Source organism: Tursiops truncatus, chromosome 14 (assembly GCF_011762595.2).
Source record: "Tursiops truncatus isolate mTurTru1 chromosome 14, mTurTru1.mat.Y, whole genome shotgun sequence".
In the NCBI taxonomy this organism is placed as follows: domain Eukaryota; kingdom Metazoa; phylum Chordata; class Mammalia; order Artiodactyla; family Delphinidae; genus Tursiops; species Tursiops truncatus.
This window is the reverse complement of record NC_047047.1, coordinates 59,337,879-59,361,613: the sequence shown is the minus strand read 5'-3', so window position 1 is coordinate 59,361,613 and position 23,735 is coordinate 59,337,879. Positions and strand designations below refer to the sequence as shown.

The 23,735-nt window shown below is 35.9% G+C and overlaps 2 protein-coding genes across 7 annotated transcripts in view; one reads left to right on the top strand and one right to left on the bottom strand.

Moving 5' to 3' along the window:
- NDUFAF7 (NADH:ubiquinone oxidoreductase complex assembly factor 7) overlaps window positions 1–23,637 on the top strand; it is a 31,148-nt gene extending 7,511 nt beyond the window's left edge. Inside the window, exons 5-12 of one of the 5 annotated variants that reach the window (XR_012325850.1) lie at window positions 1,756–1,969; window positions 2,789–2,847; window positions 3,535–3,645; window positions 6,216–6,359; window positions 7,686–7,859; window positions 8,387–8,678; window positions 13,046–13,096; window positions 14,435–23,637. Coding sequence is in view for 1 of the 5 variants with exons in the window: in XM_004313992.4 (XP_004314040.1) it covers window positions 1,756–1,969; window positions 2,789–2,847; window positions 3,535–3,645; window positions 6,216–6,359; window positions 7,686–7,859; window positions 8,387–8,602 (918 nt within the window). In the remaining 4 variants the exon portion in view is untranslated. Of the gene's footprint in view, window positions 1–1,755; window positions 1,970–2,788; window positions 2,848–3,534; window positions 3,646–6,215; window positions 6,360–7,685; window positions 7,860–8,386; window positions 12,250–13,045 lie in introns of those variants that run through there. The other 4 variants (XR_012325851.1, XR_004521844.2, XR_012325849.1 and 1 more) reach the window with 4 other exon arrangements.
- PRKD3 (protein kinase D3) overlaps window positions 11,995–23,735 on the bottom strand; it is a 76,854-nt gene continuing 65,113 nt past the window's right edge. For both annotated transcript variants that reach the window (XM_019942854.3, XM_019942855.3), the window contains 5 exons: window positions 20,483–20,644; window positions 20,148–20,246; window positions 17,607–17,874; window positions 15,457–15,542; window positions 11,995–14,696 (listed from right to left, as the gene is read on the bottom strand). In XM_019942854.3, the coding sequence (XP_019798413.1) occupies window positions 14,523–14,696; window positions 15,457–15,542; window positions 17,607–17,874; window positions 20,148–20,246; window positions 20,483–20,644 (789 nt within the window). In that variant the 3' untranslated portion in view covers window positions 11,995–14,522. The remainder of the gene's footprint in view (window positions 14,697–15,456; window positions 15,543–17,606; window positions 17,875–20,147; window positions 20,247–20,482; window positions 20,645–23,735) is intronic.

The following is a 23,735-nucleotide window of genomic DNA, read 5'->3' as shown; positions in this document are numbered from 1 at the left end:
TAGGTCCTTGTTGTTTATTTTATATATGGTAGTGTTTATTTGTTAATCCCAAATTCCTAATCCCTGTCCCCCATAATCCATTCTTTATGCTTGTCTTTTGGAAAGAAAATGCTTGGCTTTATCATTCCCCTGCGGAAACATCTTTGGCAGCTACCCTCTTATCAGTACAAGAAGTTCACAATCAGACTTGTTTCTGTGCTCTACCTTGAATTCCGTGCTCCAAACTATATGCACCAAACTATACCCACAGCTCTTAAAATGTCTAAAGGATGCTTCCCTAGATCAAGTCCTGAGAACTCTTAAAAAAACAAAGAATTTAAAGGAATGTAAAGAAAATAGCCAAAGGTGTAGTTACAGACTTTATTTTTGATCATATTTCTGAAGGATTTTTCTCTTGGCGAGAAGTTTTTCTATGTATAGTTTCATCTCAAAACTAAATTTGGAAAAGTCGCCTTGTCCTAATCAGTCTGTACCTGCATATTCATGTCTCAAAAGTAGGAGGCAAATCACCAGTATTAAATTCAAATGAAAAATATATTGATGTACTTTATGCAATTGGCATTGAATTTTTAGCATTAAGATATTGATAAAACATTAGTATAGTCCTTTTTTTCCTCATGTTTACAGTAGCAAAAAAATGTGTGTGGCTAAGAAGAAATTGAAAATGGGAAAGAATCTCAGAGTTAAACTGTCAAGTAATTAGTGCCATTCAAATCTGATTTCTTGTGGATACAGTCTGATCATCTCAGGGGTGAGACTATTTTGTAGGCATAGCAGCTTTTTCGTTTTCTTTTTTTCTTTATTTTTTTTCAAGCTGTTGCCACAGCCTCCTGCTGCCCAAGGTTTGCTGGCCTAATCACTTGAGATACAGCAGTTTGACTTTCGCATCACTTTCTAGGGCCCTACTTGCTGTATCAGTGGCTAGCCAATGATCTTCTTTGGGATACTCCCTTCATAGCAGCTTTCTATTTTTATTTTATTTTTTTTTAATTTTATTTATTTATTTTTGGCTGTGTTGGGTCTTGTTTCTGTGCGAGGGCTTTCTCTAGTTGTGGCAAGTGGGGGCCACTTTTCATCGCGGTGCGTGGGCCTCTCACTATCACGGCCTCTCTTGTTGCGGAGCACAGGCTCCAGACGCGCAGGCTCAGTAGTTGTGGCTCACAGGCCTAGTTGCTCCGCGGCATGTGGGATCTTTTCAGACCAGGGCTCGAACCCGTGTCCCCTGCATTGGCAGGCAGATTCTCAACCACTGCGCCACCAGGGAAGCCCCCATAGCAGCTTTTAAAAATCAAGCCTAGCTCTTTACCCATGAACTTGCTGTGTGGCCCCAGGTGTGATGTGTATAATAATTTTCAGGTCTTATAAGTAATAAATCTGTTTTTTCAAAGTTAAAAAAAAATCAAGGCTATATACATTTTATTTCTTGGGTCTTTTTTTAGACTCCCTAATCTGAATCATTGTTTTTATTGGATGCTAAAGCTTTTATTTTCATTTGTTAGTCCTAATTCTAATTTTTATCAGTAGGAAACCAAACTGTACTGTGTACTATGTACTGTTTGTTTCTTATATGGACTATGTTTAATAACTCCGGTAGGTTATGATGCTCATAGACTGCTGGAGAGTGACTTGTGTGAGGTTCTCTGAAACCAATTATTACTTTTGCTGTGACATGAGCAAATTATTGAGGTAAATGGTTAGAAAACCTAAAATCTGCTCAACAAGATTTTGCCGATTTCTTCTTTTTTTTATATTTAGGTGTTCAGTCAGCTTGCATCTGTGCTGAAAAACTGTGACATTTCAATACATCTGGTAGAAGTGAGCCAAAAATTAAGTGAGATTCAAGCATTAACGGTGACTGAAGAGAAGGTCCTATTAGAGCGAAATGCTGGATCCCCAGTATATATGAAAGGTGTCACTAAGTCTGGAATTCCAATTTCCTGGTACCGAGATCTGCAAGATGTTCCAAAAGGTAATTATTTTACATTGATTAATGAAAGAATTTTGATCACAACCCCTCACAGTAGTGCTGGGTGACCACAACCTTGTAGAGCAATGTAGTAGATTGAGTTAGGGCTGCCAAGTCCCTTACCTATGGAGAACAGCATTGTGTTAGAAAATAATTTCATGTGGTGTTGCAAAAACCAAAGCAAACCGAAACCAAAACATGGATCTCGGTTGTACTTTTTATTTTTTCCCTACCCCTCAGATAGTACTGATGACGAAGTAGCCCAAGGCAGTGGGGCCTGAAGGAAGCAGTGTTAGTAGATGAGTTTACTTTAATTATCTCATCTTTTGATCATCCTTACTTGCCTAGAGGCAAGCAAGGGGTGGTAGGAGAATCCCTTCACTCCTCGAGAATGTTATATTGACGAGCCCCAGCTCAAACCTAAAGTGGTGGTCTGACCTTGGCCAAGGCACCACAGCCATTCCTGGCCTTAAGCGTCTTGGATGATTTTAGGAAATTCAAATCCTCTTCCAGCTAACAAATTTGAGTTCTGATTTCTTTTGGGCCTGGTGATGAATAAAACATTAAACTGATAACTGGGATATTTCAGCTCTCTGACCCTCTATGTGGAAAATGGGAATAGTAATAATTGTTCCTATGTATGTTCTGCACAGTAGGTTTGCCATGAAGAGGTGGGTGATTCTGTGGAAATTATAATTATGGAAGCATCACAAGTTCCATTACGAAGAACTATGCATTTTCTTTTTGTTAATGTTCAAAACAACCAATTGATTGCCTTGAAAATGCTGAAATGTTAATTTTTTTTCTTCTGTTTTTAAATAGAGTACAGCTTTTATCTTGCACATGAATTTTTCGATGTTCTTCCTGTGCATAAGTTTCAGGTATTGATGGGAAAGAAGTCACATTTATAATTGAATAACAAAGGGCCTTATGTTGTAAGAATAAACATTTATGGTGTTTAATTATTGTTGAAGTTAGCTATATCTGGAAGTTTGATGAATATAAATAATTGAAAGGCAAAAGTGAAATATTAAGAATTCTTAATTCTTAGGATATTAAGGATTCTTAATTCTTCTGGGATAAAGAAGTATGAGAATGTAAGATAGTAAATCACTATAGTGCAATGAAGGATTATTTTTTAGCAACTATTTTTAAATTCCAAAAATTAAAAATTTTCTTCATTCTTTCTGTGAGGAGATTTAAGATTTGGTGGTAATGCACATGTACTGGTAACTTGTAGGGTTAAGAGTATATATCATTATGTAGTAATTTGTTGGCAGAAGCTTCTGATTAGTCCTCCTAAGTCTGTTTTCCATTTTTGGGGCACTTTCCATGTTGCTTACTTCCTCCTCCATTTCTTATCTAAACAGCATTAATAGTTTGCATCTATCATTCTACTCATACTGTTAAAAGGAAATGAAGTAATGCCTTTAAATAATTTAAGTGGTAAAGTGCTCTGTAAATGTTAGTTATCTATCTTGTATATGATAAGAGGAGAAAAGTTATTTTGGTAGAGGCAATTTTGAGAACTTGCAAAAATTTGTTTTTATGTGTTATTTTGTGTTTAGAAAACACCACACGGATGGCGAGAAGTACTCATTGATATTGATCCACAGGTTTCTGATAAACTGAGATTTGTTTTGGCGCCTTGTGCCACCCCAGCAGAAGCCTTCATACAAGTAGGAATAATTTTTTTTTCTTAAGTTTATTGCCAACCAAATCTTCAGTCTTATTTTCTGAGTTAGTATTTTAGAGTTCCTTGTAACATGAAAGGTGCTTTTTATTAATAGTGAAAACGCACAGGATTTAGAGTCAGGAGACTGGGTTCAAATCATTTCTTAGCTGTGTGACCTTAATGTAATAAGAAAGTAAGTGCTTACTCAGCAAGTCCCTGACTGTCTCTGTTTACCTCAGTTCTCTATCAAATGGTGACAATATTGTCTACTTGACAGGAAGTTATGTATCTGTGAAAACAATGTAGTACAGTGTAAAGTAACAATAACAATATTTATTGAATATTTTGTATGTATTACTTTTTTTTTTAAATTTATTTTTGGCTGCATTGGGTCTTCGTTGCTGTGCGCCGGCTTTCTCTAGTTGCAGCGAATGGGGGCTCCTCTTTGTTGCGGTGCACAGGCTTCTCATTGCGGTGGCTTCTCTTGTTGCAGAGCACAGGCTCTAGGTGCGCGGGCTTCAGTAGTTGTGGCATGCAAGCTCAGTATTTGTGGCTCGTGGGCTCTAGAGTGCAGGCTCAGTAGTTGTGGCTCGTGGGCTGTAGAGCACAGGCTCAGTAGTTGTGGCACACAGGCTTAGTTGCTCCGTGGCATGTGGGATCTTCCCAGACCCGGGCTCGAACCCGTGTCCCCTGCATTGGCAGGTGGATTCTTAACCACTGCACCACCAGGGAAGCCCCAGTTACTCTATTTTCTCATTTAATTCTCAAAACTATTATTAGGTAAGTTGTATTATCACTCTCTTTGGGCTACTGTTAGAGCATGCCTTTTTTCTCATGCTTCCACCCAAATTAAAATTTGATTACTCCTTCTTTCTATTGTCCTCAAGGAATAATTGCAAGAGCCTGTGTATCTTCGGTTTGAGTTTAAACGTTCAAAACACCTGTACTTCTCAGGAATGTTCGAGCTTTAGATTGCCTGTTTTATTCCCTTTTTTTCGAGCTCAGAAAAAGATGATTTCTACTTTCTGGACCATAACTAAGAATTTCTACCTTAGAAGTTATCGATTTTAAAAGCAGAAGAGCTTTTAAACGTAAACCTATGAATTACGTTTTCATTGCAAAGCTTAAGTTTAAAATGTCAGCCTAAGTGCTTGTGAGCATTTCTACTTTTTCATAGTCTGGCTAATTTACCTGAGTGAGAAACAAATTCATAAAGCTCCTGAGAGCTAACCCCCCGGGAGTTCATTTTTTTTAGGTCTTCACTTGAATAGTGTACACTTATGAGAAAGGGAGTGATGATTTCCCTCTCATTTGGATGGAGCAAATGGTAATGGAATCTCTTGTCTTGAAGAGCAGTCTAGGATATTAAGAATGTCAGCATGGAACGCTGAGTCGTGTCACTTTATGCCTGAAGCAGCTGACCCCATGGTTTATATAGTCAAACCACAGTAATTTATTTAATAGCACTGGAGGCTTAGTGGTTTATTATTTCATTTAATTCTCACAATAAGCCTAGTATATGAAATAGACTGTGAAAGGTTAAGTAACTTGTCTCTAGTAAGCTGGAGATGAGGTGAGACTCAAGGGCTGAGTCTGCCTGACTGTGTACCTCTTAGACCTGTGCCATTATAGGCAGAGACATCAGAGCAGGTCAGTACTTCACTTGTACTAGGTGTTAGGAGGGAGCAACAGTTAATGTACGTTTGCACAATGAGGAAAAAAATTTTTTCATTATCATAGGAATTAGTGAAATTTCGTATCTGCTAGTCCAGTTGGTAAGAATTACTATTTATTGTCAATACACGTTTTAAGCTAGTATGTACTTCTTGAGGACCCTTAGTTGAACATCTTGGGAAATTAGGGCTTCAGGTACATTGACACTAGTTTATAAGCTGGTATTACTAGATATAGAGCATATCGTTGAGGTACCTTTTCCCGCTTAAGAAGGCAGATATACTTGCTTTAATAGGGTCTGTTTTGTTATATTGGATTTATATCATTTGTTCTGCCAGCACAACTTTTCAGTGTCTCTATGTGTCAGACACTGTTCTAGGCAGACAAAAATTCCTTTTCCATGCTTTCAACCCAGTGGAATATATTTATATGAATTACGATACAGAAGTAAAATCACCATAAATAAAATGATAATGTTCTTAGCCATCTGGAGGGTTGACGGGGCATATGCCTTTCTATAAAAGGCATTAAAATTAAAATATCTTTGTAAACTGAATGGATATCAGAGAACCAAGGAGTTCTGTATAATAGAAAGGATGTCATGTGAAAAGTTGAGTGTAGACAACATATTCATATTGAGAAGGAATTTATTTTTTTATTTAAAAAAAATTTTTTTTTTTAAATTTTTTTGGCTGTGCTACATGCGGGACTTTAGTCCTTGACCAGGGACTGAACATGCGCCCCCTGCAGTGGAAGCGTAGTGTTCCAACCACTGGCCCACCAGGGAAGCCCTGAGAAGGAATTCGTTTTTATTGTAACTAAGAAATGCTCATTGTAGAAAAGCCGTAAGGAAACAGGTTTTTTGAATGATGTATTTTGATTCAACTGTTCCCTTACTAGTGTGATGAAACAAGGGATCACGTGGAAGTGTGTCCTGATGCTGGTGTTATTATTCAGGAACTTTCTCAACGCATTTCAGAAACTGGAGGTGCTGCCCTGATTGCTGATTATGGTCATGATGGAACTAAGACAGATACCTTCAGAGTATGTATAATTCAGTCACATGATTTATCAGAATTTAACTGGTAGTTTACTTACAGTTGTCATTTGTTAGGTTTGCAGCTCACTGAAGATCTTTATCTTATTTTGGTTTCTACAGTGCTTAGCACTGTTGTATTACATTATTTTATAATTAATCCATGTTGTTATAATTACCCTTAACCCTGTATCTTACTGTCCACCTCTCCTTTGAACAGGGTCTGGATTGTCCGCATTATTCCTTAAGTTGCAGAACCTAGGTTTGCATAGATCCTAGTAAGCACCTGAATAATTCAAATTGAAAGATTTTCTTAAAAGTTCTTAAAAATTTCCCCTCCTTCATTTAAAAAAACATTGTTACTTTTTATAGATTTGATCTAGCTACTGTAATCAAACCTTTTCTGTCATATTTTCAACACGTTTTTTCCTTTCCAGATGTATTGTTTTATCCTTCCTAAACATCCTTTCTTACGCTTTTGGAACAGGGGTCCCCAACCCCTGGGCCTCAGACCATTAGTGGTCCTCGGCCTGTCAGGAACCAGGCCGCACAGCAGGAGGTGAGCAGCAGGCCAGTGAGCGAAGCCTCATCTGCTGCTCCCTGTCGCTCCCATTACCACATGAACCATCCCCAAAATTGTCTTCCACGAAAGCGGTCCCTGGTGCCAAAAAGGTTGGGGACAGCTGTCTTGGAATATGATCAATTCTGTTCGATATACTTTAATTAAAGTATACTGAAATACATTTAACTAGATGTTATTAAGTCATTTTCTAGATCAGTGTTTCTCAGTTTCTAACTTTGTTCTTTTAAAGAAAAACCTGGAGAGTTTTTTTTTCTTTAAGCACTGATTCTCTAGGCTTATCTCCAGGATTCTGATTTGCTGGGTCTGGGTAGAGTCCAGTAACATGTTCTCAGGTGATTTTTTTTAAAATAATTTTTATTGGAGTATAGTCACTTTGCTCTCAGGTGATTCTGATGCATATAGTTGATGGATACACTTTGTAAAACACCATCTAGGTTCTGGTAACCTGAATTCATCTGGAGAATTCTCTCTTATACTTCATCACCATGGGCATTAATGAAAATTTTAAACAACTGTCAAAGGCAGCATCTTCAGGCACTATAACATAGCACTTTATAGTGGGTTTTCCACATAGCATCTCATTTGAAGAAAGCGTGCTATTTGGTAAGAGTTTGTAAACCACTGATATTGGCTATATTTTCCTTTTTAACAGTTGTTATGTAAAATGTACTAAAATGGTAGCATTTCTTTAATCTTGATAATGATAACCATAAAGGTACAAAAACTCATCGTTCAAAAAATTATGTTCAAGGGGTTTTGTGGCCACAGGCTTCATGATGTCTTAATTGCCCCGGGAACAGCAGACCTCACAGCTGACGTGGACTTCAGTTACTTGCGCAGAATGTCCCAGGGGAAAGTAGCTTCTCTGGGTCCAATAAAACAGCAGACATTTTTAAGAAATATGGGCATTGATGTCCGGCTGAAGGTAATGATTTATGTTATTTCACTGTTATTAAATATTTTAATTTCATACTATTTCAATAAATATTTTAAGTTCACTTGGCCTTAATGCTCTTGTTGTTAGTCAGATCCTTGGTATTCCAGTCTTTTCAGTAGTATAGGGTTCAGTGTAACCAGACAGCCTGGGGGTGGAGCAGCCTGGTAAGTTCCATGCATCTCTCCTGAGGTAAAATGAAGACTTGCAAATAATATTCACGTTTGTTAAGAAAACCTGACTGCCTGTATGAGTACGAATTTTACAACTGTTTTGAAGACATCTTAACCCTTCAGTGTAGATCAAACCACCTGGGAATATTTGCTAAACATACAAATCCATAGGTTTGGGTCACAGCAACCTGTATCTTTAATAAACACACCATGATTCTAAGGTAGATGATCAGAAATTACATTTTAAGCACTTTTATTGAATAGCTAATAGTCATTAGTACTGCTGCAAATAACTAGGAATCCTTTCTCCTGGTTATTTTCACTAAGAAATCTTTTTCTTTTCAGGTTCTTTTAGATAAATCAGATGAGCCATCACTGAGGCAGCAGTTACTTCAGGGCTATGATATGTTAATGAATCCTACGAAGATGGGAGAAAGATTTAACTTTTTTGCCTTGATACCTCATCAGAGACTTCATGGTAGAAATCATCAGATGAATGCATGTCAGTCAAAACCCTCTCCATCACCTGTAGCTGGGTTTGGTGAACTTGCTTGGCGGTGATATTTCAGTTTGGACTTTCTACTCCCAAGTTGGCCTAAGAAACTAGACTAAAGGGAACACATTTTATATATCACAGGTAAAATAAGTATTGAAATATTTTATCTCTTCACAGCCAATAAAAATAGCCCATACAGTACAACTGAAAATTGATCTTTTAAGATTGTGTTTGATTCTTGGTACAAATGTGTGTTCTCAATTTAATGAAACTTATTATTGGGTTTCCTCTAATTAATAAAGCTCGTTGCTGTATTTTTATTTTAAAATGTAAACATGAATTCTGATTGGTTTTATAACTGGAAACAACTGGCCATTCACAGGGGACTGATTAAATAGAACTATCCATATATTTTTAAAATGAGGTAGAGTAGTATGTTCTGACATAGATTGCTAAGATTCAGTAAGTGAAAAAGTAGGGTGCAAAATGTTTTGTAGTTATGATTCCATTTTTGTTGGAGAAAAGCTACATTTAAAGAAATGCTTAGAAGTAATTTCACAGCAATTAAAACACTAAATGCGGACTGGTTGTTTTCTGTTCAGTGATACTTACTTTTATATAAAAAGTAAGGAAAGGATGCCCAGTAATCACTAGTTATTAAAGGGACTGTCTTCTCCATTGTATATTGTTTCCTCCTTTGTTGTAGATTAATTGACCATAGGTGCGTGAGTTTATTTCTGGGCTCTCTGTTCTGTTCCATTGATCTGTGTGTCTGTTTTTGTGCCAATATGCTGTTTTGATAACTGTAGCTTTGTAGTAAGGTCTGAAGTCAGAGAGCATGATACCATCAGCGTTGTTCTTTTTTCTCAAGATTGCTTTGGGAATTTGGGTCTTTTGTGGTTCCATATTAATTTTAGGATTATTTGTTCTAGTTGTGTGAAAAATGTCATGGGTATTTTGATGGGGATTGCATTAAATCTGTAGATTGCTTTTGGGTAGTATTGACATTTTAACAATATTAATTCTTCCAATCCAAGAACATAGGATATATTTCTATTTCTTTGTATCATTTTCAGATTCCTTCTTCAGTGTTTTATAGCTGTCAGTATAGGTCTTCCACCTTCTTGGTTATTTATTCCTAGATATTTTATTCTTTTTGATGCCGATTTTAAATGGGATTGTTTTCTGGCTTTCTCTGATAGTTCATTATTTGTGTATAGAAAAGCAACAGATTTCTGTGTATTAATCTTGTATCCTGCAAGTTTACTGGATTCGTTAGTTCTAACAGTTTTTTGGTGGAGACTTTAGGGTTTTCTATGTACAGTATCATGTCATCTGCAAATAGAGACAATTTTATTTTTTCCCTTCCAATTTGGATTTTAGAGGGAAGATTTTCAGCTTTTCCCTATTGAGTGTGGTTAAGTGGCCTTTATTATGTTGAGATATGTTCCCTCTATATCAACTTTGTTGAGAGTTTTTATCATGAATGTTAAATTTTGTCAGATGCTTCTTCTCTTTTGAGATGATCATATGATTTTTATCCTTTTGTTAATGTAGTGGGTCACACTGATTGATTTGCAAATATTGAACTATCCTTGTGTTCCTGGAATACATCCCACTTGATCATGGTGTGTGATCCTTTTAATATATTGTTGGATTCAGTTTGCTAACTTATGAGGATTTTTTGCATCTGTATTCATCAAAGATACTGGACTGTAATTTTCTTCTTTTGTAGAGTCCTTATCTGGTTTTGGTACTAGGATAATAATGGTGGTCTTGTAGAATGAATTTGGGAGCATTCCATTCTCTTCAGTTTTTGGAATAGTTTGAGAAGGATAGGTATTAGCTTTTCTTAGTATGTTTAGAATTCCCCTGTGAAGCCTGAACTTTGGTTTGCTGGGAGGTTTTTTATTAATTACAAATTCAATTTCACTACTAATGACTGGTCTGAACTGTTCAGATTGTCTGTTTCTTAACTCAGTCTTGGCAGGTTGTATGTTTCTAGAAATTTTTCCATTTCTTCTAGGTTGTCCACTTTGTTGGCATATAATTGTAGTATTCTCTTATGATTTTTTTTTTTTTTGTATCTCAGTAGTACAGCTGTTGTTTCTCCTCTTTCTTATTTTGTTTATTTGGGTCCTCTCTTTTTTCTCAATGAGCCTGGCTAAAGGTTTATCAATTTTGCAAAAAGGTTTATCAATTTTGTTTATCTTTTCAAAAAGCCAGCTCTTGGTTTCATTGATGTTTTCTGTTGTTTTTTGGTCTCTATTTTATTTCCTCTCTTATAATTATTATTTCCTTCCATCTACTAACTTTGGGCTTTGTTCTTCTTTTTCTAATTCCTTTAGACAGTAGGTTAGGTTATTTGAAATTTTTCTTCTTTCTTGAGGTAGGCCTTATATTGCTATGAACTTCAATAATCACTATTAAATTTCCCAGTCTGGTTTGAGGGGTGGGAAAAGACTTACTTTTTTTTATTTGTCCTCCTTTTTGGTATTTGAATTTTTTACCATATTCTTCTGTGAATTTTATAATTAAAATTAGATTAAAAAATTTTTTAAAGTCACAGTAATACCAGTAAACCTAACAGGTACTTAAAATATGACTTAGAATAAATCCAGACTGCTTAGGAGGAATAATTTTCTAAATTGAGTTAATTCTCTCTTATTTTCAGATAATTGTCAAGATTTAGTTCTATAAGTTCTCATTTTTTGGTTCAAAAAACTTTTATTAATAGCAGACATATGGACTTTCTGAAGAACTGTTATATAAGCAACACAAATTTGTGAAATTAAAGAAAATACTAGCTATATGTTTTGAATTTATAGCTTAACTACATTGGAAATTCACTGGCAGAGTGATGAATGGTTGTTTCTTATTGCTTCTTTGGCTTCACTGAGAACAGGACTAGCATTCTCTATCTCATGCTAAATTAAAGGAAGATGGAGGCCTTATTTTTCAGATGCTGCTCAACTTTGGGCCATTCGTAGCCACCCTTAAAGACTCGGTTGGAGAATTTTTAGAAGATTAAAATGCCCATAGTTGGCCCTTCCCAATTATTTAATAGTTTTTATGATTAAGGGGAAAGAGGCAATGCTTCTTGACACCTATACATGTACTTTGGTATTAGGTATTTAACTTAAGTCTTTTGGCAGTTGCAGTAGTGGAATATTTGATGGTAGTTTCTGAAAAACCTAAAATTATTCCAAACTTTCATTCCAAGAAGTGAGACCTTGAGGTTATTACCTCAAATTTTGTATAAAATTGTAATAATGAGTTGTTATTTTAGTCAGATTTAAAAAAAAAAATCTGTGTTCTTAAATATAGCATTGGTTTCATTTACAAATACTATTTCCAAAACAGTTCTATTACCAAAGCCTGGGAAAAGAACACAACCAAATAAAATATTCTTTGGATACCTCTACTAGAGATAGGCTCAGGTTTTCACATGGAAAAGTATGGTGATATGGAAATACATTTTATTATCAAGCTTCTTTGAGGATATTTACAAAAAGTGGGATGTAATAAAAAATAAAAATGTACTAAACAGTGTCATTATAGACTACTTTGTACATTATCAAATGTTTCTAACAATTATTTCTTATACAAACACAATGACTTCAAGACAAAAAAAGGTTATGCAGGTTATACAGTAACTGGAGAAATTACTCAACTCCAAATTATCTGACAGTGCCTTTACATTTTTTTTTTTTAGAAAACTTCTTAGGCATTCAACAGAAACAAAAAGAGTGCAATTAGTTTCATGGCTTGTAAAGTTTGATTATATAAGTATAGCAAACAAACGTCATTCCAGTTAATTATCATTTTACGCAGTAAAACCACAATAGGGTGCCTAGTGACTCAGAATTACTTCATTTTAGCACACTGATATAAACACTTACTTTAGAGAAATTTGGGGAAGTTATCCTCTATCACAGGGAAAATACACTTTCCAAAGGTTTTGCAAAATTAATTTGGTTTAATTTTTTAAACTCCTATTTGACAATGAAATACTGAGACATTGTGGAGTGTCTCCTGGAGATATTTAGGGGTAGGCAGTATAGTAAAATGGTTAGGAGGGGTAAGAAGGACTCAGGAGCCACATTGCCTGGGTTCAAACCCACATCCTAACTGTGACCTTCAGCAGCTAGTTACTTAATTTCCCTGTGCCTCAGTTTCCTTATCTGTGAGAGAGAGTTCACGTGCACTTACCTCATGGCTGTTGTGAGAGTAAAACACATAAAGAGCTCAGAAAAGAGGAGCACTGTGTGTTTCCTTCCATTCTCTCAAGGATATTTTTAGTCCTAGATAAGGCAGTAGCTTCAGGATCTCTAAGGGCCCTCTCAGTCTTAGTCTGTTCACAAGAAGAACATTCTTTTCCTTTGCTACCTCAAATTCTGTGGGCAGTGACAGTTAACACATTTATAACTTTTAGCTTATCAACATCTGACCTTCACAACAACACTGTGAGAAAGGTACAGGCAAGAATTATAATCTTTATTTTATAGATTGAGGAACTCAAGGCTCAGACAGATTGTCACCTGCTGAGGCCAACACAGGTAATTAAAGAACGGAGCCAGAGTTTTTGGCTCCACATCTTTGTCTCTTTTTTGGAGGGAAAAATGTTTACAATGATTTTGAGGAATCAAAAAACAAAAAGTCCCTAGATTTTTTGTAAGTGAATGGTCCCACCAGATCTTTAACTTTTTTGGGGGAAAACTGTTAGTAACTTTTAAAAAGCTATGAAAAAGTCTAACCTCTTAAATATGATATCTGGATAGAAAAAAATGTCTTTAGCTGGCTGCTGAAGCTGCAGTGTTAAAAAAAAAATACTTATTTCATTCTTTCATTTGCTCAGCTGATAATACAGCCGTACTCTTATAAACTGTTTCATGCTCCACCCCGTCCACTCCCTCAAACTGCTTAAAATATAATTGGTTTTAAAACATTCCAGGTATCTGTAAAGCCTTCCAATAAGCTAAAGGAAGAACAAAAGGATGCTGTTATTCTTTCCTGTAGCATTAACTGACTCTGCACTGGCCTACTTTTAGCATATATTTAATTTTCTTCCTCAAATTATTCAACCCTATGTAAAGATAAATTGTGTACTTAGAGTTCAGATCTATACCTATTAAATGTTGGAATCCAATTGTGGCACCACAATGGCGTCAGTGGGAACATGAATATTTAGCAGCAGAGTTGAGCTATAAGAAGACATACATAACAACTCAGCACTGAGACCAGCAGTTCCTACTCCTGGTTTTGTACATCAGTTGTCCCGAATGACCTTAGGGGCTGTTGAAACATAGCAATACTTACAAAAGGTGACAACTTAATTTTCATGTTCCAAAGAGCATATTCAGAATTTCAACTCCAAAAGGGTTAGGGATCACTGTTTTGGAGTCTTGACTGACCTAAAAAAGAAATGTAAAACAGTCCAGCACTCCCTTTCCAGGAGTCTAGGAAAAACCCCTCAATGCCTCTATGGTCGGTTAAACAAATGTTTATAAAGTCTATAGGAAATGGCATGCTGGCAGCCTCTCAGTTACCGCATAAATGCACATCTGTTTAGTAATCAACCTTGTAACTCTTGTATGATTTGGTCAAGCTATGCAGTAACTGGACTCTAGCTTGCCTTTTTCTCCTTTTTAAAAAAATGTTAAGAATAGGAAAGGGAAGATAAATTAAGTGCCACTATTGTACTAAAATGAACGATTAGGAAAAATACAAAAACCAGTTATTGCTTATGCTGTAAAAATTTATGAAAAGCTTTATCTTGGGTTCCATTATGTGTTTTTATTACTCAGTTTCCCCTCTTGTACCTACTCAATATGAACTACAGTATTGGTGTCATTGATTCCTTATCATTATTTCCTCATGTCTTTGCATCCTTTCAGATGACAACCTACAAAGAACAACAGTTATGCAGCAAAATACCAGTCCATAACATGAAATCCTTCCTTATTGAAGTTAGCTCAATAATAGTTAAGGATCCTCTTCCATGTCATCTGGATTGGGAGCCATAATGAAGTGCTTTGGGTATACAAGGTTGTGTGTATATGCATGTATTTCCCAGCGGGCATCGTCACTTTCGTGTGTAATGTAACGTTCACCAATGCGAGTTTCAAATTCTCTAAGGTCAAGCCAAGTCTGATAGTCCTAGGGAAAAAAAAAGATTATGAACCATAAAAGAAACAATACTGTCAACCTTCTTTTTTTTTTTTGCTCAGCACCCTAGTCATAAAATTGACAACCCCTACCTCCTAAATACTTGTTATACAATAAGTTCATTTGTAATATTTTAAGTTAGCAATGTTAAAGATAAATACTTCTTCAAATTTAGAGTCTCTCATGAAGGAAGGAACTAGTTTCTAAAATTAAAAAAGAAAACATTGCCTCAGGCTTCTGAGGTGGCTAATAATAACCACTAAAATATTTTGTTGGAGAGGCCTACACCTTACTTCTCAAAATAGGGGAAAGTGCTTAGAATCTGTTATCAGGATAATTTAATAACTGCTGAGACTAAATATGATTATATTTGAAGTTATTTCTACCCCTCATTCCCTTTAAAATAGTTCTGAAGCTTCTCTCTTTACTCTGAAGTTTGGGGGTATCTTGAGAAATCTATGCAATAGCTTTTGGGGGGAATTAAGCCAAACATTTTAAATGGCATCTCTGATCTCTTCAATGCAAAACCTTTTAGTGGACACTTTAAAAATAAAATATATCTGACAACATAATGTGTCATCCTCACCTTACAGAAAGGTAAAATGAATACTATAAGGCCCTAAGACATGTAGAATCTATTGCTTTTAAGAGTGGTTTCATTAAGACAATCACCATGAACTGCTCAAATGAGAATCGCCGAAGAGAGGTACATTTTTTTTTTTTGCGAAGAGAGATACTTTTTTTTTTTTACCTGCAGCCAGGGATGACTAAGAGATTTGTCCACACTGTAACGTTTTCTCATCTTCACTTGAAGTAGGTTGTTTATCAAATCAATTGCTAAGGGAAAAGACAAAATTAGATACATGAATTTGAGCGTATGGAGCATCTCAAACCTGTGACTCTGCCTGGAAAGCAGTTCAATCCATAGAAATAGAAGGTTGAGGATTTTTGCTTCTCAAGGACATGGCCTTTAAGCTAACATGCTGGTGATCCATAAATATTTACTGAATTCACAGTGTATCTGGTTTATTAAGGAAACAGTATAGAGTACAGGTTAAAAGTACAGACTGGAGCCAGCCTGCTTGAGCTGGCGTTGTTACTACGTGTGACATAGGGTGAGTTACTAAAGTATACTGTGCCTCGGTCAACTGTAAAATGAGGTTGTTGAGAAGATGAAATAAATTTAATACACATAAAGGGCTTAGAATGGTGCTCAGCATATAAATGCTGAGTATTAACTATTATTTTTTAAGATGAATAAGACAGACTCTTATTATAGGCTGATTTTTTTGGTTTTTTTCCCGCCCCAATGATGCCATGTTCTTCTCTAGTCTCGGGCTTGGTCTGGAAAAGTAGCCGAAGCCATTGCCTTGCTTCTACAGATAGGGTTACAGTGAGGTGATAACTTATTACCAAAAGTTCATACTTAACAAGTTTTAGCAAACAAGTTCATGGTATTTTGGTGTATTGGAGAGATCTTGGCATATATATCTTATCTAATTATTTGGAGAAATGGGCCAACTGCAAAACCAAAGCAACCAGGTAACTATACACTGACAACATCCCTATGTAACAATACAGTTGTTACTAAGACATGGATCCAGGGATGAGCCAAATGAATGACTTATACTACACTATTTCTAGTTCTAAATACCACCAAACTAGCAACGATTTTCCATATTTTTGTTTTTGCCCTAATCATTTTTTTCCCATAATTATTTTAATTATTAACTTCTCTGTATTCTAAATACTTCAGACTTTTATCCATTGCTCCTTAAATGGCGGTCCACTATGTGCATCAGAATCATTCAGTGTATTTATTAAAATGTATTCAGTGTATTTATTCCTGGGCATCAATCCAGCTGGTGAGTCTGAATCTCTGGGATAGAGCCAGTGAGGTCTTCTCTTTAATAAATTCACCAAGTGATTCTGATTTAAGAGGTCTGCAGACCACACTGTCCAAGGAGCTCTAAGATGACTTTGGCAACATCCCCAAACCCTCATATGTACTTCTTTAGTTAGCTCTGTTCATTACCAAGTAAGCCTACTACTTATATGTTGTTCCTCAAACTTTTCCCAGTTTAATGGGCTATATCCCTATGATTAGGCACTTTTGGGAAAACAAAAAAAAGACCCCCCTGTTCCAAGGGTTGGCTAAGTTCAGGTGGGGATGTTCCCCAGTACTGGTTCTATCAAATGCTATGGGAATGTTAAATAGTGTTTTAAGTGATATATAAAGAACCTAAGTTACAGGTCTCCATTCAAGGAGATCAGAATCTAGTTCTGAAGATAAGTGGTCGTGAAAAGATACGCCCAACTAGTAGCCTAAGTAGATCTTACACAGTTTGGAGGAGGGGTTCAGGGAAGACTTCTCAGATGAGCCACAAGTTAAGGGATCTCTGAACTGGAAGGATTTCAACAGCAAGGAGGAGAAACGGGTAGGCAGGGAAAAGACCTAAGCAAAATGCAGCAAATAGTTGTAAGTACCTTGCGTAGGGCAGTAATGGCGGATGAGGCTAGAAGGCAAACTTGGGCCATATCACAGAGACCTACAGGTGCAGCCTGGTTAGAGGGAGGCTGAGATTAATGTCCGGGAGCAGCGTAAGATGAAAGTAGTGTTTCCTGAAGAAGGATTTGGCAGTGGTGACTGAGAAGGACAGTTAAGCTATTTGAGTAGTTTCAAAATGAGGCAGCTGGGGCCTGGATTAGTGCCCTGCCTGCGAACTATAAGGAAGATAAAGAAAAGATAATGTAAAAGGAAGTGTGCTCAAAAAATTGGTAAACAGTTGAATTTGGAAGGTGAATGGGAAATATTAAAAAGAGAAGTCAGAAGAGACAGGGTGATTTGGGATCACAAAGATTTTGACTAAAAGGCACAGACCTAAAACATTTTTTTTTTACCTTCACCAGAAATTTCTCTCCATGGATTTGGTGGGTACATAAATGCAGCATTTTGGATTTGGTCATTTATATCTTCATCTTCATTAAAAGGAAACGTGCCGCTGAGGCTCACATAGACAATAACTCCCACTGACCACATATCTAGAGAACGGTTGTAGCCTTTGCTCCTGAGAACTTCAGGGGCCAAGTATGCAGGAGTTCCTACCACAGATCTCCTGAACGACTTTTCACCAATGATGCGGGCAAAACCAAAGTCACACAGCTTCACCTGGAAATTAAAGGATGATGTTAATTTTATATTATTGATATATGTATTAATCTATATATACATACCTGTCCCTAAATATGATACTGTATCATTTCAACACATTTGCCAACTGTATTATGAATGTCGAGATTATAGATAAGGAAATTGTAAAATACCAATATTTAGATACATTTATAACCCTGTGATCCATTACTAACAGTATGAAGAGCTTTGCTAATGCTCATTTCAAAAAACCACTTTTGAATTCTAGCTTCCAGAATGTCAAATACCAGACTGGTGTTATAAGTGCTCAGCGTTTTTGATGAAATGGAGGGTGCTGATCTTTTATCATTTGGCTTTTAGGAGATCACTTTCTATTACCTGTAAGCGGGAATTATATGTTTCACTTTTAAATGCTCAGTGGCCTCACAGTGCCTGGATAGAGGTACTCAAATGTTTGCTGAATGAAAAATAAGTTGTGATATTTAAAAACTTACCCTTTATTTTGCTTAATCCTAGAATCTCTCTTCCCAAGGATACTATATATTGGCAAGTAAATGAAATTGAGGTGTATTAAAGATAAGTATTAATGTGGCCAGTAGAAGAGTCATATTAGAGATTGTTTGAAAGTGTTTTCTATGACTATGGAACAAAATATTGCTAGTTAGATGTTCAGATTTGAAATAAGTTATATCTGGGGGTAGCTGCAGTCACTACCATGCCCCTTTGGGAAGAGAGTTCTGGAAATGTAATAAGATTGGCAGAGCTCAGAATACTTATCTTGCTGCCCATCTTCTACGAGGTTCAAATTTTGGTGATTAATGATACATCCATGCGAACAAGCAAATGCCAAGTACTGTCCAGGGGAAATGCCTTGATTCACAAAATGTCTTCACTAAAAACTTCAAGATAAATTGAGAGGCCTCTACAAACCAGTGGTACAAACAGTGAGTGGAAAGCAAAGACGGACCTTCATACATGTTTTTATGATATTTGTTCTGTGTCATTATTGAATTCAACTACTTCCTCTGAATATTTGAAGAAGAGGATTATTGACCGTGAAGAAATAACTTTTTTCATTAAATGCCATATTTCAGTTAGCATTTTGATAAAGATGACTTGGCATTTTGGCAACTGAATAAAGAAGAGGGGCCATGGCTAGCACTTGACCAAAAAAAAGAGTATCAAGTAAGTGACATTATTTTCCCTTTGTTCCTAATGGAGGTCAGAAAGCTGGAGTTTTAGCCTTAGCTGTAGGGGTGTACATCCTTTGTCCATACTCTCTTGAAGATCAAATGAAATAATACATGAAATAATAATTCTTTAAAATATTGCACCAATGCTTATGGAACCTTTCTGACCTCACAAAGATAGAGGATTATTTTTATTCACATAGGCATTACAAAAGGAATATGGTTACTTCCTTAAAAGTAAAAAAGTTGAATAATTTTTCTAAATACATCTTTTTCTTGAAAGAGAATCTGAGTTGTATTTACCAAGTGAAATAGTCATCTGTTGTCCTTATTCTAGCCACTTGTCTAATTGTGTTTTAAATGTACATAAACAATAATTTGGCAACAGATTCTATCTGATGACAATCATGAGAAATATTCATAGGTACCACCAATATATATTCCTCAGGACAAATGTTTCAGACTTTGGGTTAATAACTATTTTTAGGTTATGAAATAAATTTGGATCAAGATCAACACTTTTTAATGAAATGAAATTTAGCCAAGTAAAAAAATTAATGCATCACACGCAGGAGAGACACACACATACATATCGTAATACGTATGTGAGCACTGGCGGTGATGGGAAATGTCATTCTTCCATAGGTTTTGCTGAAAATGTTTGAAATATAGTACTCTAAAGAGGAAGAAGTGTTGGCTGCCTGCCTCAACCAAAATCGAGTCTTCTCATTTCAGGGTCATCCCTCAGTTTGTTTCATTTCATGGGGAATTTGTCCTGAGCACCAAGCACCAACCAAGGCTGACTCTCCCTACTTCATTCCCAACCCACAGGGAGGGGTGGATTGTGCAAAAAGTGCAAAAAAATTATTCCTTTGAGAACTGGTCTAAAAAGTCTTCATGAAAATAATATAGTTAGTAAAATCTGAATTCAGACTACTCAGGTATACATCCTCAATGGCAGTTATAAGGTAGAAACTTTTTTTCTGTAAGATGGTTATGTACTGAACCTACAGCACTGCCCTTCATTACGTGGGTACTTCATAATGTTGTCAGACAGATACTTAAAACCGTACTTTAAAAAGGTTCTGGAGAATATCTCACCTGAGGAAATGGCTCTGCTGATGCGAGTAGCACATTTTCTGGCTTTAAATCACAGTGCACAATATTCTTAAAATGTAGATTCCTTAATGCAACAAGTATCTGTTATTGAAGAAAACAGAATTTTTTTCTATTTCTGGAAAAATCACAGCTAAACACCAACTGGACCCCTTGAGTGGTATAATAATTTTAAAAGTCCACTACAGTTCATCAAGATTTAACTAAAAGTGTTATTCTGTTCTTCAAAGTTAACAATTCCCACAATGTTACAATATGTAAAAGCACTACCATTTCTTGTAGTTTTTATTATTTTCTAGTTTCAAAAAAAGTTAAAATACCTGTGTGACCATGAATTTAGTTATTCGTTCTGGTAGTCGACTTTTCTCACTGGATAGAATCATCTCCAACATATCTCCATGCAGCTTTTCCATTACTACAAAAACTCGTTCTGGGGTTTCAAACATACATTCCAGGTTTACAATCCCAGGATGGTGCAAATTCTGAAGAGTTGCAGGATATTTATGTGACCAACTTGAGTAAAAGTTTTACTGTGCAAATATTAATATCTAACAATGTGCTGCAATTAATTGTATGGAATAACGGCACAGAAAACAAAAAATAGCTTAGAAAAATAAATAAAAGCAAACAAAATAAAAAGGATCACAGAATTTGATTTTCCAAGTTCTGTACTGGAGAGTGGATGCACTGAAGGGAAAGAATATCTTCCCAGTTTTTCCAATATAAATACCCTTGTCCATTACTACTTCTTTTCCTTCCTTCTCATCTTTTTAATCTTCTGATAGTACTCTAATTTTATGCTGTCCATGAATAGGCACCAACTGCCAATCAAAGTTTAGCCAATTACACAGAGCTTTGGTTCTTTGGGGCTGTTTGTGAGGGTCTTAGCTCAAACTGGTGGTTTTGTCTTTAAGGTAGTTATTTATCTAAGTCTTGATCTCGTTGTATTATACCTTGATTTGGTCTTCCCTCTTTTAGGCTCAGCATGTCTTTACTACCATCACCCCTTTTTCTTAAGCACTACTAGGTTAACAGGGTTGGAGAAATACAAAGCTGAATGTGATACTGTATCTGCTAATAAAAAAGCAATCTATCTTAACTGATATTAAAAAAACAAAACTTCTTCAAAAGCAATTTGAGAAGTCAGCCATACACAAAAAACATTCAATGGTTCTTTATTTCTGGACATAAATCTAAATTCCTCTGTGTGGATTTTAATATCTTCAGTAGTCTGGTTTCATTCTTATTCAGTCTCAAATATTGGCCCAAGTGATTAAACTTTTTAATACTTATTAACAGAAACATATTTTTCTTATGCTTTTTTTCCTTACTATGGGTATCTAAGTATGCCAAGAGGGCAAACTTTTTTTCGGCCTATGTGAAGTTGGGCTCCATCTCTAAAATGTGTTTTGAATACACCATCATTTCTCAATTCCCACTGTAATGCCTCCAGTTTAGCTCACGTTACCTCTCTTCCATACTACTGCAGTAGTTGCCACTGCACTCTATGCAGCACTGCTTATCCCCTGGTACTGTATTACGTGTATATGTGTCTTACTCTGTAGCCTAGTAAGTTCTCTGAGAGCAGAGACTGTGTCTTAGTCACTTTTAGCTCAACTTCTGAATCATGGTTGGTGTTTTAAAAATGTTTAGAAAGTGAATAGCAAATGCAAGATAAATACTGTTTACTAATCAGCTTAAAACAAGTTAATGACATGGTGTTCCAGGTAGCAAAATAAAAAGTGACACAATCTTATAGTAGATACATGAAAGTGAAATACCCCACAGTGGTGGGGCATGATAATGGCAGTAAGTAGAAGATTCAGAACATCATAACTCTGACTGATTTAGAGTTGGAAGTGTGGTTGGCTGTCCCCTATGTTGCAGCTGACTACCTCTTAAGTTTCTTTTTTCCCCGCACCATCCTTGGAAACACATGCATGCACACACAAAAATAGAAGTATGCTGTAACATAAATTCTTTTAACCACTTCTTCTATTTGTTTAAATGTCCTATTTCCTCTAGAGTCTGTTTTGGTAAATTATACTTTCATAGAGAATCATTTTCTCCAGGTTTTCAAGTTTATCTAACAGAGTTACACAAGATAGTATCTTAAGATTCCCTAAGCCCGGTAAGTCAGGTAGTGTTGTTTAAAAAAAAAAAAAAAAAAAAAAAAGATTCCCTAAAATTTTTTCAGTATTTGTGATCGTCTCTCCAAAATGTTGTTATATCTTCTTATATTGATTCGGTTGGACACTTATTTTATTGTTATCCACTCCCCGCCCCCGCCCAATAATCAACTTTTGGATTTATTATACTAAATTTATTAATTTCCTTTTTTATCTTTGTTAATTCCTTCTGTTTTCCTCAGGTTGACTGTTCATCCTTCAACTTCTTGAGTTAGACTCTTAATTTATTTATGTTCATTTTTTCTTGATTAAATATTTGAGGTTACCAAGATTTCTGTAAGCAGTAGTCCAAAAGCTCTGATATACAGTATTTCCACAATTATTTTCTAAATACTCCAATCTTGATTTTGCTCTCTGATTGAAGAATTAAGACTCAAAAAAAAATTTTTTTCAGGTGGTGGGAGTTTTTGTTTTCTGATTTTATAATTTATTCCTAGCTTTAGTGCATTAAGACCAAAAAGTACTGTTTATTCTACTGTTTTTTTGAATTAATAGGGTACTTATTTGTTTTTAGGGTACAGTGTTCAACATAAACTGGTGAGATCTACCTTATACTGTTTAGGCCTCCTATGTTCCTTTGTCTATTTCATCTGTCATGGACTACTAATGTGCTCCCTGTATGGTCTCTAGTTTTCCTTTATAGATGTTGTTGATGCCATTTGGTTTAGTGTGATTTGCACTCTTCCACCGTTAGAGTGCCCTACTTCAATTCACTTCATGTGTTTTCTCTTGAATTAAATCTTATTAGATCATGACTCACTTGGCTTTCTTCTATTTGAGAGGAACTAGAGAGAGGCTGTCACGACTGTAGAGCTCAGAAAGAGCCAGCAAAACCAGTTTTTATTGTGGTGCGTCTTCCTGCATTTGCCTGGTCCATTTCCACTGTTTTTGGAAAAACTTCCACCTATTTTGTAGGGCTGAACTCTTTTCTATTTTTGTTAAAGACAGAGTATGCTTTTCTGTTTATCATTTTTCTTGTAGCTTTTGGGTGATTTCCAAGAAGAGAAGGGGAAAATACTGAATTTATACTACAACAGTCAAACTAGAAATTTTGCTCTTAAGTTTCTGAGAACGTTTTCCCCTTTACATAGGGAGCCATGAGAGTGCCTCACCTTTTCTCCCACTACTCTACTACCCTCTTCAGGCAACAGCAAAAGGACATTTGACATTACTATAGCCCTGTAAAATGAAAGTGAAAAATCCCACAGGCGACAATTATTTAATTCTGAAATATTTTCATTCTGAAAATAACCAGAGGGCTATAATAATAAAGTGTTTACATTGTGTATTATCTGGAAATTCCTAAATTCAGTTAAGATTTGCAGTTGCTAACATGTGGGAAAAAAGCTTCAGTATTTAGTACAGAGCTGTGTTTGTGATGTGA